Source organism: Lissotriton vulgaris, chromosome 1_1, assembly GCF_964263255.1.
Source record: "Lissotriton vulgaris chromosome 1_1, aLisVul1.2, whole genome shotgun sequence".
Classification (NCBI taxonomy): Eukaryota; Metazoa; Chordata; class Amphibia; order Caudata; family Salamandridae; genus Lissotriton; species Lissotriton vulgaris.
This window is the reverse complement of record NC_141685.1, coordinates 1,992,319,610-1,992,333,867: the sequence shown is the minus strand read 5'-3', so window position 1 is coordinate 1,992,333,867 and position 14,258 is coordinate 1,992,319,610. Positions and strand designations below refer to the sequence as shown.

The window sequence follows — 14,258 nt, the reverse complement described above, 5'->3', positions numbered from 1 at the left end:
CCGCTGCCCTGGTTGGCAGCCATTTGAAAATCTTCCTCAGTATCTTAAAGGGATTGAAGCATGAGGCAGTGACAGCATTCATTTGGGCGGGCATCTTAAGTGTGCTGTCGATGACAATCTAAAGGTTCGTGGTGGGGATAGGTCTTAGCTCTGTTGACCACCAGGTGGAGTCCCACAGTGATGTGCTCTTCCCAAAGATCACTATTTCGGTCTTGTCATTGTTCGACTTTAGACAGTTGGTCTTCATCCAGTGGGTGATTTCAGTCATATAGGCATTGAACTTAATCCTGGTTCTGAGCATCTTGCCGGTGAGGGAGAATATGTTGAGTGTTGTGAATGTAGGAGAGGACGTTGATGTGAGAGCATATGATGCTGGCAAGGGGGATCATGTATGTGTTGAAGAGGGTTGAACTCTGGGAGGATCTTTGCGGAACATTGCAGGTGAGGTTGCGGGTATCTGAGGTGTATGATGCCTGGCGGACCCCCTGGGTCCTTTCAGTCGGGAAGGAGCAGATCAATCAGAGTGTGGCATCTTGGATTTCAATGTCATGTAGGCGTTGGATGAGGATGGGGTAGGAGACCGTGTCAAGTGCTGCAGAGATGCCCAGGAGTTAGCGGGCTGCCGTGTGTCCTCTTTCCACAGTCAAGCTGATGTCATCCATGGCGTTGATGAGGGCTGTATCTGATAGAGACTTCTAGTTGCAGATTCCTTACCTTAGAATTTCCCTGGCGTCAGACTGGATGTGGACGTTTTTTTCGTGAGTAGTATCCTTACGCGACAGTAGATGGGGTTGATAGGCTGCGGTTCCATTGTTGGTGCCGGAAGTGACATTGCGGTATTAACTTAGGCACCACCCAGGCGCATTGATATCAGTTCTTTCCTTTTTGTGCCAGCCAATCTGATCTGAAGAAGAACTGCCCCTCTGATTGTTGATATGCTTATTTCTATGTTTTTTAAACTTTTTTTTTTAGGTTAACCTCCTAGTGTGTCGAGATGTCATGCAAGTTGGGTTTTAAACCCTGCGGGGCCTGTGACTGACCGATGTCTGACTGACCTACACCTGGTCTGTCTATGGTGCCTGAAATGCTACCTTGGCACCAATTTGTACTCCGATTGCCGTGCCATAGCCCCGAATGCTTTGAGGGAGCGGTCCTTGCAGCTGCTAGTGGCCCAGCAGGCGACTCCCTGGAAGCCAAGATCACGATCGAGGGGAAGGTCCCTGGATCGTTTGCGTTGCCCAAAGTCCTCTTTGTCTAATTCGAAGTCCTCGGGATACTCTGGTAGTAGGCACAAAAAGAAGAGTAAGAAGTCGAAGCGCTCTCTGACTTCTCGTCCATAGGCTGACTAAGCGGGGGATTCTTGGCATTCTAGGCCTCTTTCCCTCATTCCCTGGAACCTGCGATTTCCCCGAAGGCCGGAGCAACCCCGCCCAACTAAAGGAGTTCAATGAGGCCATGTGCCTCACACTCGGGTGACCTGACTTTGACGGGCCAGCGGACACTGTGGGGCCCCAGCTCAGGTGGGGCCTCAGCTCAGGTGGGGCCTCACGTATCCATTCATGGATCCGGACCGATGCCTATAGTTCCATCTCAATCTTCGCTGGCCCAGGTGCGAATGCCCCTGGCGCCACCATCCGGATTGTCATCCCCAACTCCGAAGCGGGATTGGCTTTGCCATCCTCGGATGCTGGCAGGAGCCTTGCCTCCTAAATCGGAGCCTGAGCCTTATTTTCATCAGCTAGGACCCGGGAAAGACTGGGAGAGGTCACTGGACGCTTTATAATACTAGATCTTTGAGGAAGAGCAGAGCGTGAACTGGTGTGAGGGCCTGGGTGAGGCCAGCGGCCAGTATAATTCTCCAGATGCTGGTCTGCTTTCTCCCCCTACTGTGGCTACAGAGGAGGAAGCTTCTTAAGCAATGGTGGTGCAGAGGGCAGCTGAGATCCTTGACCTTCAACTACCCTCAATGGGCCGTCAAGATGAATCTCTTGACAGAGGTGCTGCAACAGGGAGTGTCCACTTCGGAACCCTTACTCCCATTCAATTACTCCCTCACTGATGTCCTATTGGGTACCTGGCCCAAATCCATCACAGGCTCCTGTGAATAGGACAATTGTCTGTCGTCATCATTCAGTACCTGGGGACCCAAACTTCCTCACGCAACACTCTACTCCCTGGGAGCATGGTGGTCCAAGCCTCCACCGCCCTAGGCGCTTTGCCAACCGATCCCCCAGATAGGAAACCAGGAGCGTTCCCTACCACTCTCCCAGATAGGAAATCCAAGAGACTGGACTCGTTTGGAAAGAAGATGGTTTCTTACTCCATCCTGGTATTGCGGTCCGTGAACATTGAATGCCTTTTGGGCCGTTATTCCCACACTTTGTGGGATACTGTAAGAAAGTGCCCCTTTTAGGTCTCGGCTAGCGTAGGCTGCGCACATGCGCAGTCTCGCTGGCGAGATTTAATGAGATAGAGGTGAACATCACTAGCAGGTTAAGCCCTGCCCCTCTTCTCCATTGGCTGGCCTCCTAAACGGTGGCCAGCCATTGGAGAAGAGGTCCTAGTGACGTTCTTCTTTCTATCTAAGCCCCGTCCTTTTCAGACTGGGGTGCGTGTTTTTGACTGTTGTTTACATTCTTTGTTTTAGGTCTCCGCCTACGAAACACCGCGCACATGCAAAGAATGTAAATATCAGTCAAAAACACGCACCCAGTCTGAAAAGGGCGAGGCTTACAGACAAAAGCGTGTGTGATTGATTGACTTGACTGAACGCTCGCTAATCACTTTGAACGCAGAATGCAGGCTAATCCCACACTCCATGCAATATGCGAACCATTGAAGGCTTTAAAACAGTAGTTCACGCACATCATTGGCACAGCGTTGACGCGGAAGCCATGTTAGTGTCTGGCAGACCGATCGTTCTCTGCTGATTCCTTGTGATTAGAATGGCCTGGCCTTAAAGTGGCAACTCTAGTGACACTGCCACGCCCATGCTCAGACGCTGGTGCGCGTTGAGGTACTTTCGATATTCCACATTTTGTGCACTCATTTAGCTTCACTGTAGTACGGTCCGCTTCTTCAAACCATTATTCCACACAGAAATGGCAGACCCACCCGTGGGGCAGATTAAGATCAAGGCCGGTGTAGTAAAAAGGTGGGTGCATGGCTATTGTGCGATTAAAACTCTTTTGCATCCCCACACCAAGAAGCTGAGTCACTCAGGGCTGAGGGATCACGGCCTGGCCCCTCTTGTTGTGCAGGTATGTCATAGTACAGCATCCCCACAGGGTATCACCGCAGCCAATCGCGGGCATGTGTGTTCCTAAAACGTTCCTACTCCCCATGCCTCCCCAAATCGTGGAAGCTCGTCCATGCTGCCACTTGTCCCAAGGAAGGACTAAAATGCCCCATAAGTGCCCAGGTGAAGGGGACCATCAAACAGCAGTTGTACCCTGATCAGGGCCTTGCTTTAAGTGCAACTATGCTTTGGAGGTTCGCTAGTACACCCGACTCTGACAAACTGTAACTAAAAAAAAAACAATAAAACTGTTGTACCTGTGTGATTGCACCGCCACACCCTGGGCGTGTGGCTTTCCTAACCTCCGCTGTACTGAACGTAACTATTCCTTAGCTTATGTGATGGTACTTTCATGCACTGAACGGTGGCCATATGAGGATTCTACCATACATGTTATCTGTATAGCTCACTGCTTTGTGTTGTTGCTTTTTCATGAAGCAGGTGCAGGTTAGAGTCTAAATAAGTGTTAGGGGAAGTGTATGGTATGAATTGATCGTGTTTGTGCAGACTGTAGAGTTCTCGATACTTTTGAAGCATCCGAAGCGAAGCATGCTAGTATAGAAGGTAGCTAAATCAACACGAGGTGCATTGGAGGTGCATGGTTGCGTGGAGATGTTCTGTGTGTGACGAGCATGTTGTGATCCATGAAGACAGAAGATGTGATCTGATTGTGTCGTCTGTGGTAAGTTACTACATCTAAAACTGTTTGTGTGGTGAAGGAGTTGCTTCAGTGGTAAGGGTGGAAAGAACTGCCCTAGTGCCCAGAAAGGTGTGCACGGTGGAGTTGGCCTCTGCGGGATAACGTTGAATGTAATGCTCAAAGGTCAGAGATGTGTGCAAGCTGTGTAGCAGCTGGCTCGTTGATGCCCTTGAGCATGCCAGTGTTGTGAGAGGTTTAAGTAACCTAGCGCACACTTTCATACATAGCGGAAATATGAGTGCATTCTAAGTGTACTGCTAGTGAGACAACTTTACAGTTCATGCTCCCTTTGTAGCATTAAACCAGAGTTGGGTGCAAGTAGCACACAGGAAAACCGTGATATTTAGAACCCTCACAGGAATTTGAGTTTTTTCTTTTTCCAAAATTAAGTGGAGTTGAACATCCAGGTTTCCAGAGGTCCCTGAACAGCGAGATGGCACTTCCCCACGTTATGTTAATGAGTTTGTGTGTGGCTGTGTGTGTGTGTGGCTCTGTATGTGTGTGTGTGGCTCTGTATGTGTGTGTGTGGCTCTGTATGTGTGTGTGTGGCTCTGTATGTGTGTGTGTGGCTCTGTATGTGTGTGTGTGTGGCTCTGTATGTGTGTGTGTGTGGCTCTGTGTGTGTGTGTGTGGCTCTGTGTGTGTGTGTGTGTGGCTCTGTGTGTGTGTGTGTGGCTCTCTGTGTGTGGGGGGTCTCTGTGTGTGGGGGGCTCTCTGTGTGTGTGGGGCTCTCTGTGTGTGTGGGGCTCTCTGTGTGTGGGGGGCTCTCTGTGTGTGTGGGGCTCTCTGTGTGTGTGGGGCTCTCTGTGTGTGGGGGGCTCTCTGTGTGTGTGGGGCTCTCTGTGTGTGTGGGGCTCTTTGTGTGTGTGGGGCTCTCTGTGTGTGTGGGGCTCTCTGTGTGTGTGGGGCTCTCTGTGGCTCTGTGTGTGTGTGGCTCTGTGTGTGTGTGGCTCCCTGTGTGTGTGGCTCCCTGTGTGTGTGTGGCTCTGTGTGTGTGTGTGTGTGTGTGTGTGTGTGTGTGGCTCTCTGTGTGTGTGTGTGGCTCTGTGTGTGTGTGTGTGTGTGGCTCTGTGTGTGTGTGTGTGGCTGTGTGTGTGTGTGTGTGGCTGTGTGTGTGTGTGTGTGGCTCTGTGTGTCTGTGTGTGTGTGTGGGGGGGCTCTGTGGGTGGGGGGGCTCTGTGTGTGGGGGGGCTCTGTGTGCAGGGGGGGGCTCTGTGTGTGGGGGGCTCTGTGTGTGGGGGGGCTCTGTGTGTGGGGGGGCTCTGTGTGGGGGGCGCTCTGTGTGTGAGGGGCTCTGTGTGTGGGGCAGGGCTCGACAAATCCACTCGCCCGCTCGCATTTGCGAGAGAGAATGGATGAGGACGAGCTATTTTTAGCTCCTACTCGCCCTTTCTGGCGAGTAGGAAACAAACTAACTTTTGTCCTCTGCCTTTGAAAACGGAGCAAAAGTGACAAGATAACAAGATTTGAAGGCATTTTTATTGCTCACAAAGGAACTAAGCAATAAAGATGCCTTTAAATCTTGTTAACTTGTCACTTTTGCTCTGTTTTCAAAGACCGAGGTCAAGTAGGTTGCAGTTGGGTCGAGGGGATTTTCCAAGTTACTAGACCTGCAGGACTAGTACAATTTTTCAGATTTGTCGAGCCCTGTGGGGGGCTCTGTGTTGGGGGCTCTGTGTGTGTGTGTGGCTCTGTGTGTGTGTGTGGCTCTGTGTGTGTGTGGCTCTGTGTGTGTGTGGCTCTGTGTGTGTGTGGCTCTGTGTGTGTGTGGCTGTGAGTGTGGGGGGCTCTGTGTGTGTGTGTGTGTGTGTGTGTGTGTGGCTCTCTGTGTGTGTGTGTGTGGCTCTCTGTGTGTGTGTGGCTCTCTGTGTGTGTGTGTGGCTGTCTGTGTGTGTGTGTGGCTCTCTGTGTGTGTGTGTGCGGCTCTGTGTGTGTGTATGTGTGGCTGTGTGTGTGTGTGTGTGTAGCTCTGTGTGTGTGTCTCTTTGTGCATGTGGGGGGGGGTTCTGTGGGTGGGGGGGCTCTGTGTGTGGGGGGCCCTGTGTGTGTGTGGCTCTGTGTGTGTGTGTGTGTGGCTCTGTGTGTGTGGCTCTCTATGTGTGTGTCTCTCTGTGTGTGTGTCTCTCTCTGTGTGTGTGTGTGTGGCTCTCTGTGTGTGTGGCTCTCTGTGTGTGTGGCTCTCTGTGTGTGTGGCTCTGTGTGTGTGTGGCTCTGTGTGTGTGTGTGTGTGTGACTCTGTGTGTGTGTGTGTGGCTCTGTGTGTGTGTGTGGGGCTCTCTGTGTGTGCGGGGCTCTCTGTGTGTGCGGGGCTCTCTGTGTGTGCAGGGCTCTCTGTGTGTGCGGGGCTCTCTGTGTGTGCGGGGCTCTCTGTGTGTGCGGGGCTCTCTGTGTGTGCGGGGCTCTCTGTGTGTGCGGGGCTCTCTGTGTGTGCGGGGCTCTCTGTGTGTGCGGGGCTCTCTGTGTGTGCGGGGCTCTCTGTGTGTGCGGGGCTCTCTGTGTGTGCGGGGCTCTCTGTGTGTGCGGGGCTCTCTGTGTGTGCGGCTCTCTGTGTGTGCGGCTCTGTGTGTGTGTCGCTCTGTGTGTGTGTCGCTCTGTGTGAGTGTGGCTCTGTGTGTGTGTGTGTGTGTGGCTCTGTGTGTGTGTGTGTGTGTGGCTCTGTGTGTGTGTGTGTGTGTGTGGCTCTGTGTGTGTGTGGCTGTCTGTGTGTGTGTGTGTGGCTCTCTGTGTGTGTGTGTGTGTGCGTGGCTCTGTGTGTGTGTGTATGTGTGGCTCTGTGTGTGTGTGTGTGTGTGTGTAGCTCTGTGTGTGTGTGGCTCTGTGTGTGTCTCTTTGTACATGTGGGGGGGTTCTGTGGGTGGGAGGCTCTGTGTGTGGGGGGGCTCTGTGTGTGGGGGGGCTCTGTGTGTGTGTGGGGGGGCTGTTTGTGGGGGGCCTCTGTGTGTGGGGGGCCTCTGTGTGTGGGGGGCCTCTGTGTGTGGGGGGGCTCTGTGTGTGGGGTGGGGCTCTGTGTGTGGGGTGGGGCTCTGTGTGTGTGGGGGGCTGTGTGTGGGGGGCCTGTGTGTGTGTGGGTGGGCTCTGTGTGTGGGGGCTCTGTGTCTGTGTGGGGGGCTCTGTGTCTGTGTGTGGGTGTCTGTGGCTCTGTGTCTGTGTGTGGGGCTCTGTGTCTGTGTGTGGGGCTCTGTGTCTGTGTGTGGGGCTCTGTGTCTGTGTGTGGGGCTCTGTGTCCGTGTGGACCTCTGTGTGTGTGTGTGGCATTTGCGAGAGATTAAGCTATTGGCATTGTAAATGACAATGCCATTTATTTATCTGTTTTCAAAAGCAACACATAAATAAAAAAATGTAATTTACAATGCCAATATCTCTAACTTTTGCAAAGGTGCGACCGTTGCATTGTAAATGCTTGTTGACATGGTCACCACCACTTTTTGTCTAGTATTTGATGCCTGGGACGACTCCTGGTGGCCCCCTGCCCTGGGCACCACTCTCAAACCAACGGACCACGCACGCAACCTGAGCTTCATCCTGGACTCCTCCCGCTCGATGACCAGACAAGTCAACGCCGTCTCATCATCATGCTTCAACACCCTGCGCATGCTCCGCAAGATCTTCCGATGGATCCCCACTGAAACCAGGAAGACGGTCACACAAGCACTCGTCACCAGCCGGCTGGACTACGGAAACACCCTCTACGCCGGAACCACAGCCAAACTTCAGAAAAGACTCCAGCGCATTCAGAACGCCTCCGCACGACTCGTCCTGGTCCTTCCCCGACACAGCCACATCTCTGGCCACCTGAGAGACCTGCACTGGTTCCCCGTCAGCAAGAGAATCCCGTTCAGGCTCCTCACCCACGCACACAAGGCCCTGCACGACCTGGGCCCCAAGTACCTCAACAGCCGCCTGACCTTCTACGCGCCCACCCGCCAGCTACGATAGACCAGCCACGCCCTCGCCACCGTACCACGCATCCGCAAGGCCACCGCCGGGGAAAGATCCTTTTCCTACCTGGCAGCCAAGACATGGAACTCCCTCCCCATCCACCTACGACTAACTCAGGATCACCTCTCCTTCAGGAAGCTCCTCAAGACCTGGCTCTTCGAGCAGTAGCGGACCCCTCTCCCCCAGCGCCTTGAGACCCTTCCGGGTGAGTAGCGCGCTATACAAATTACCATGATTGATTGATTGATATTCTGACCCCGTGGCTAGAGTAGTGGTAAATAACCATAGGTCTGCGGATTTCCCCTTGGGGAGGGGCACCAGACAGGAATGTCCTCTCTCCCCATTGTTGTTTGCCTTAGCGCTCGAGCCGCTCGCGGCGTGGATCCGCTGGGACGGGTCGATCAAGGGGCTGAGGTGGACTTCCTGAGTGGGAAGAAAAAATATCGCTTTACGCAGATGACATTCTATTATATTTGTCTACCCTCAGGAATTCTATGATTGCATTTCTGGACGTCCTGGCAATATTTGGGAGGTATTCTGGCTTTGCCATTAACTGGGCGAAGTCTGTCCTCTTCGTTTTAAGCGGTGATCCCCCTACTGTCCCCGCGAATTGTCGGGTCAGGTTGGAGTTGATATGGTTCCGGTATTTGGGCATTTTTGTGTCACTGGATCCCAAGTTGAGGTATGAAAATAACTTGATGTCCCCATTGGCTAGGTTCCGGAGGGATGTGGTGCGATGGAAATCATTGCCGCTTTCCCTGTTAGGACGTGCTGTCCTGTTCAAAATGATGGCCCTTCCCCGCTTCCTGTACGCACTCCAAAACTCCTTGGACCCGGTACCCCTGTCATATTTCAAAGAAATTGAGTCTCTCCAACGGCAGCTTCAGCTTCTTTGGGATGGTAGGCCGCGGATTGCGTTTTCTAAGCTTATGCTGCCGTGGTACGACGGGGGGATTGGCCTGCCAAATATCCGGAAGTATTATTGGGCGTCCCAGTTGGCGGCAATCAATCAAGCAATTTACGGATCGCCGCTTGACCCCGGGAACGCAATGGACCCTGGTCAGATACCTGGTGGTGAATACTCTAGGGCTTTATATGCCAGAAAGTGGCGCTTTCCACTGGTTGGGCCCACGGCGGTTGCTGTTCAGGTGTGGAATGAGACTAATCGTTCTCTTAAATGGGATGGGAAAATAACTTTGGCCATGCCATTATGGAATGCTGAGCGTCTGGGAGGCCTATGGAAGACGAAAGGTTTTGACAGGTGGTACCTCATCGGGATATCACAGGTCGGGGATATGTGGGGTAAGGATGGGATCCTTACATTCGAGGCTCTCCAGGAATGGCATCAATTGCAGGAGAGCGAGCGGTTTCGATACATACAGATTAGGCATGCGTTGCTGGCTAATATCCCCCGGGGAGTTACGCCCCCAGAGGCCTCCCCATTGGAAGATCGGGTGTTGGAGGGTCATCTTCCGACTAAAACAATCTCCCTGATCTATAAAAAGCTTATTAACCACACGGAAGACCCGCGTGTGACTCTTAGGGAACAATGGAATGCGGATGGCCTGGTCTTGGATGATGAGGACTGGAGGGAGGCTGTGTCTTCCCCAAGGGTGATCGCTATACTGATGAGACTCCGGTTGGTGCAATTGAAGGTCCTTCACCGCTGTTATGTTACGGGTCCGCGATTGGTGCGAATGGGTTTGGCTGTGAGTGGAGAGTGTCGAAGGGGAAGCGGTGAGGCTGGAACGTTCATGCATATGTTGTGGGATTGTGCTGTCGTCCGGAGCTATTGAGTCACAGTCCATGACAGGGTACGCGAGGTGTGGGGTGTAGACCTGAAGCTGGAGGCACGCCGTTGTCTCCTGAATGTTTGGGAACCAACCGATCTCACGTCTCAGGGGAAGATATGGGTTACACTGGCGTGTGCTGTAGCCAAGCGCAATATCACCCAGCTACGGGGGGGCCAGTCAGTTCCCACAAATTGGGAAATGGATGGAGGACCTGGACTGGTGCATGTTTAGAGAGCGATCTGTGTATATTGCCAGGGGTCGGCCCAGGAAGTGGGGGAAAATTTGGGGCGCCTGGAACGGATACAGAGGAGATATCTGTGCTCCCCCCGCGGCAAGGGAAGATAATGTTGTGTCGGAGGAGCCCTGAACCCTTTCAATATTTTCTGTACAGTATTCTGTAACTTGGAAGATGTAACAGTCATTGTATGCCTGGATGCCACCCAATGTATTTTTTTTCTTTTGCTGTGTGTGTTAATAAAAAGAATGTGAAAAAAAATCATTAGAAGTGATAGGACAGAAGAGACATCCTTCTACACAACATGTTTCTTCTTCACTGATGTGGTTGTTTCAGCCTCAGCAACTTTTACATGTGTCCTGCAACATTTCCTTTCTATTCCAGAACCTTGCACTGTGCATGGGTTCTATAACTATATGATTGTCACATTTTAAATTGTTCTCTTATTGAGTTGGCTCTCCTGTGTTTTAGCTATGGCAATTGTACTCCTTGTCTGTGGAGCTATAAAAATCCATGGTCTCGAGTACTTTTGATTGTGTTTCACTTTTCTTGAAATAAGTCAGACACCAGACACTCACGTTTGTTGTTTTGTGTACCAATTGTAGTCTAATAGCGTACTCTGTGGCTGTCTATTTTGCAGGAGACCGCGAGTATCCTCTGTGGAAATGGAGAGGAGAATGAGTGGACGGAAGCTGATTCGTCTGTCTCAGTTACCAGACAAGCTTCCTGTGGAGAAACTGGAAGATTCTGATTGGGTGACTTTTGGCGTAATCATAAAGAAAATTACACCTCAGAGTGCAAATAATGTAAGCCATCTGTGAACATACAAAAATAAGTGATTTACACTGTTTGTTTGAATCGTCTCTATTTTTACACAAACTCATCCTATTCTTTGATTTCTTGGTATTTTATGTTGGGCCTCCATTTTCACATTTCCGGGGCTGACGTTGTGCTTGTCTGCTTCAGACTTAGTCATTGCTGCCAAAATCAGCATGTCGTTCAGGACATACATACAACATCTTCAAATTGTATCCGTTCAGGTTGATGCTGTAGCAGTTAATCCCCCCTCACTCCCTTATATAGGTTGATATAAGATGTTATTTTAAGAGCCTTTGCAGAATTTATCTCTAAAGTACTCTGTTTTGCATGGGAGGAAGTGCCTTAATTCTGTACACCTCTCACAAGTAGTAGTGTGACCTAGGGCCTGCTCAATTTTATCCTCTGGCCACTAGACCTTTTTCAAGTTGTATTCTGAAGTACAAAGACCCCACCAACTGTTTGAGATTTTTGTATAGCACACAGAACACTAGGGTTTCATGCTGTTAAATCTTATTCAGCGAGTGGTATCCAGAATAGTTGGTTCCGTGGATGAAATTGTCAGTGTATTAAGCGGTATAGGAAGATTTACCACAAAGTGCCAATGGTTAGTTGTTCCAAATTGTGGGGGCCCAGACCAGAGAGTACCCTCTACCATTGTCTCTTAACACTGGGAGGATTCCAAAATGGTTCTAGTTAGAACCACAACAAAAAAGAACATGTGCCGCAAACAGTGACGCACACTATGTATAGAACTTTGAAAGTAATGCACTGTTGAATGAAAATTGAGTTGAGTACAGCAAGGTGGTGAGAGGGAGTTCACATTTTCTATGTCGTAAATTGCTAAAGTCTCAGCATTCCGAAGTTAATTGATCATGTAGATTGGTGGTCTAAAATAAGAGTCCCTTAATCAGAACAGGAGCCAATGAGTGCTGTATCTGCAGAGCATTTCATTTTCTAGGATAACATAGGTAAATTTGTATACAGTGTATTTATGGTGAAAACAGTAGAAAGAGGCCACATTCACCTTGTGCTTGCAAGGACTGTACAGAATCCGAGATTGTTGATCGAGTCGGAGGTGTGGGACAATACATGTTCTCCCTATGCCATAAAAAGGGGACTAGGTGCTGACACTATTTCCCACTAACAGGATTTACATTTTTCACTGTCAAACTTCTAAAAGAAAGTTTTTTAAAAAAAATAAGATTGCAGGCTAAAAGTATCTCTCTCCCCAATTTGAGGATGATCTCTGTCATGGGGCTATGTTTGGATGTCAGTTTCCTTTGAATGGGGAAAGGCACCTAAAGTTTAAGCATACATCTTAAGCAAGATCGATGTTCGAGAAGGCCCTTGGAGAACTTCACACTCACTCGTTCTGCTATAGAAGTTGAAAAGAGGCGAGCAACCACATGAGAGCTACTTGAGGAGTTAATCCAGGAAGTGCAACGCTTGCTTTTAAATCGGCGCAAGTGTATGTTAACTATGTCTTTGTGGCTCTGATGCATGCAGCAATATGAAGACAAGTGTAGTCCAGGGTAACCTAGGATCCCTTTCAAGACTAGACAGTAAAACTTTTGAGGCAAACGTCGGCTGCTAGCAAAATGGTTAACGCATTCATTTTCACTGGCATACTTTTAGGATTTAGTAACATCTGTCACACAGCACGTGGTGATGGCAGTGGATGCAGCACAACTGCACTTCTTTAATCGTTAGTTGATGTGAAATGCACTTATTTTTAAACGTGTGAAATCCAAATTGTGTTTCGTTTGTAGGGTAGAACTTTCAGCATATGGAGGCTGAATGACTTGAAAAACATGGACAAGTTCATCTCCCTGTTTTTGTTTGGAGATGTACACAAAGAGCACTGGAAGACTGAGCAGGGCACGGTCCTGGGACTGCTGAACGCGAATCCAATGAAGCCGAAAGAGGGATCAGATGAGGTGAGTTTTGCACGCTTCTATCCTAGTCTGTCATGGTGTTTGCAGTTTGTGTTGAATCTGGCTAGCTCTTTCCTGTTCATGTGAGGCATTCCCGTACTCCTTCTTTCATTACCATACAAAGTGGGATGAGTAGCTCACAGGTGAATTTTGATGGACCTGCAACACAGTAAACATGTGTCTGATCTTCACCTTTTTCCTTGATTAAAAGTAAAATATATTTGGAAATCCTAGTAAATGGGCAAGCTGTGTATTTCTGCCGAATTGCTCCTTTAAATCTACAGCATGCCATTTTTGTTTTGGACTGAAGATTGACTTTGCCATCAGCTAAGATTCCTCTTAAGAATATGGACTGTTCTCCCCTTTCCCTCCACAGGTCTGTTTCTCTGTTGATAACCCCCAGAAGATCTTGATCATGGGCGAATCGCTTGATTTGGGAACCTGCAAGGCCAGGAAGAAAAACGGAGACCCCTGTACACAGATGGTTAATCTGGTTGGTGACTATCAGTCTGATTTGGTGCATTTTACCATACAGTTTTCCAGATAACTTGCCTAAAAATCTTTTGGTGCTAAAAGCAGCTGTAAAGGGTCAACCATAAACGTTTCCAATTCTTGATCGCCTGCAAATCCAGCTTGATAATACATATTTCGTTTTATTTTAGGGTGGGTAATAGAGGGAATCTGAGGAAGTATAGCATTAACAGTAAACAAAGAAGTGAGCGCACAGTGAGGTGCTGTCTCAGAAGAAAACAGCTGGCCCCACCTGAAATAGTGCTTAAGAAGCACAGCAACTAAAAAAGAAAAAAAGCTAATAAAATGTGCATTCATTGTTGTCCCTTCCCTTTTGACACCTTTTTCCAGCCTGGATATAATTGACAAAAGGTGCTAGTGATGGCCCAATTACTGCCTTGGTGTTTCCTCTTCTTAAAACAAAGCACGCTTCTTTTGGCGACAGCCTGATCCCGGCTCCCCCCCCCTCAAGGCACCACTTGAGGCCCCTTTAGGGTGGCACGCACCCCAGTTTGAAGACCCCTGCCCGCAAGGTTAGACATATCTACCAGGGTCCTGCAGATCAACCAGGTCATATCTTTTCATGCTTATGCTCTATAAAGTAGTCATGTACAGTCAGGTTACATAAAGCAATCGCTGTAGAAAATAAATTGAGCCTTTAGTCAGGAGACATCAGCCTCTGTTACAAATCAGTTTCTGCCATTTCATCAGCAGTGCCAGTGCCTAAACAGTGTACACATTTTTAAATATTAACTGTAAATACTTTGTTAAAGTTTCTAATTTACTCCACACTTTTCACTCAACTTATTGTCTGAAAAAAATAGTTCATAAGGCCCCCCAATACTAATATTTTTTAGGATCATGCATGCCTGACAAAGATGTGGTGGAAAGCACTACTTTGGAATATATTGGGCAGATTGTGATACAGAGAAATTGATTCATCAATTAATGTTCCTATTATTTGTCATTTTGTAATCAAAGGACATTGCTTATTTGAATAGCGTCGGCCGTTACCAGTTTTCCACCCCAA

General features: G+C 49.3%; 1 protein-coding gene across 1 annotated transcript in view; it reads left to right on the top strand.

Moving 5' to 3' along the window:
- The window catches only part of MCM10 (minichromosome maintenance 10 replication initiation factor), a 166,164-nt gene that overhangs the window by 64,277 nt on the left and 87,629 nt on the right, over positions 1-14,258 (top strand). The window contains exons 7-9 of the mRNA XM_086919844.1: positions 10,606-10,771; positions 12,554-12,721; positions 13,095-13,211. Of these exons, the coding sequence (XP_086775970.1) occupies positions 10,606-10,771; positions 12,554-12,721; positions 13,095-13,211 (451 nt within the window). The remainder of the gene's footprint in view (positions 1-10,605; positions 10,772-12,553; positions 12,722-13,094; positions 13,212-14,258) is intronic.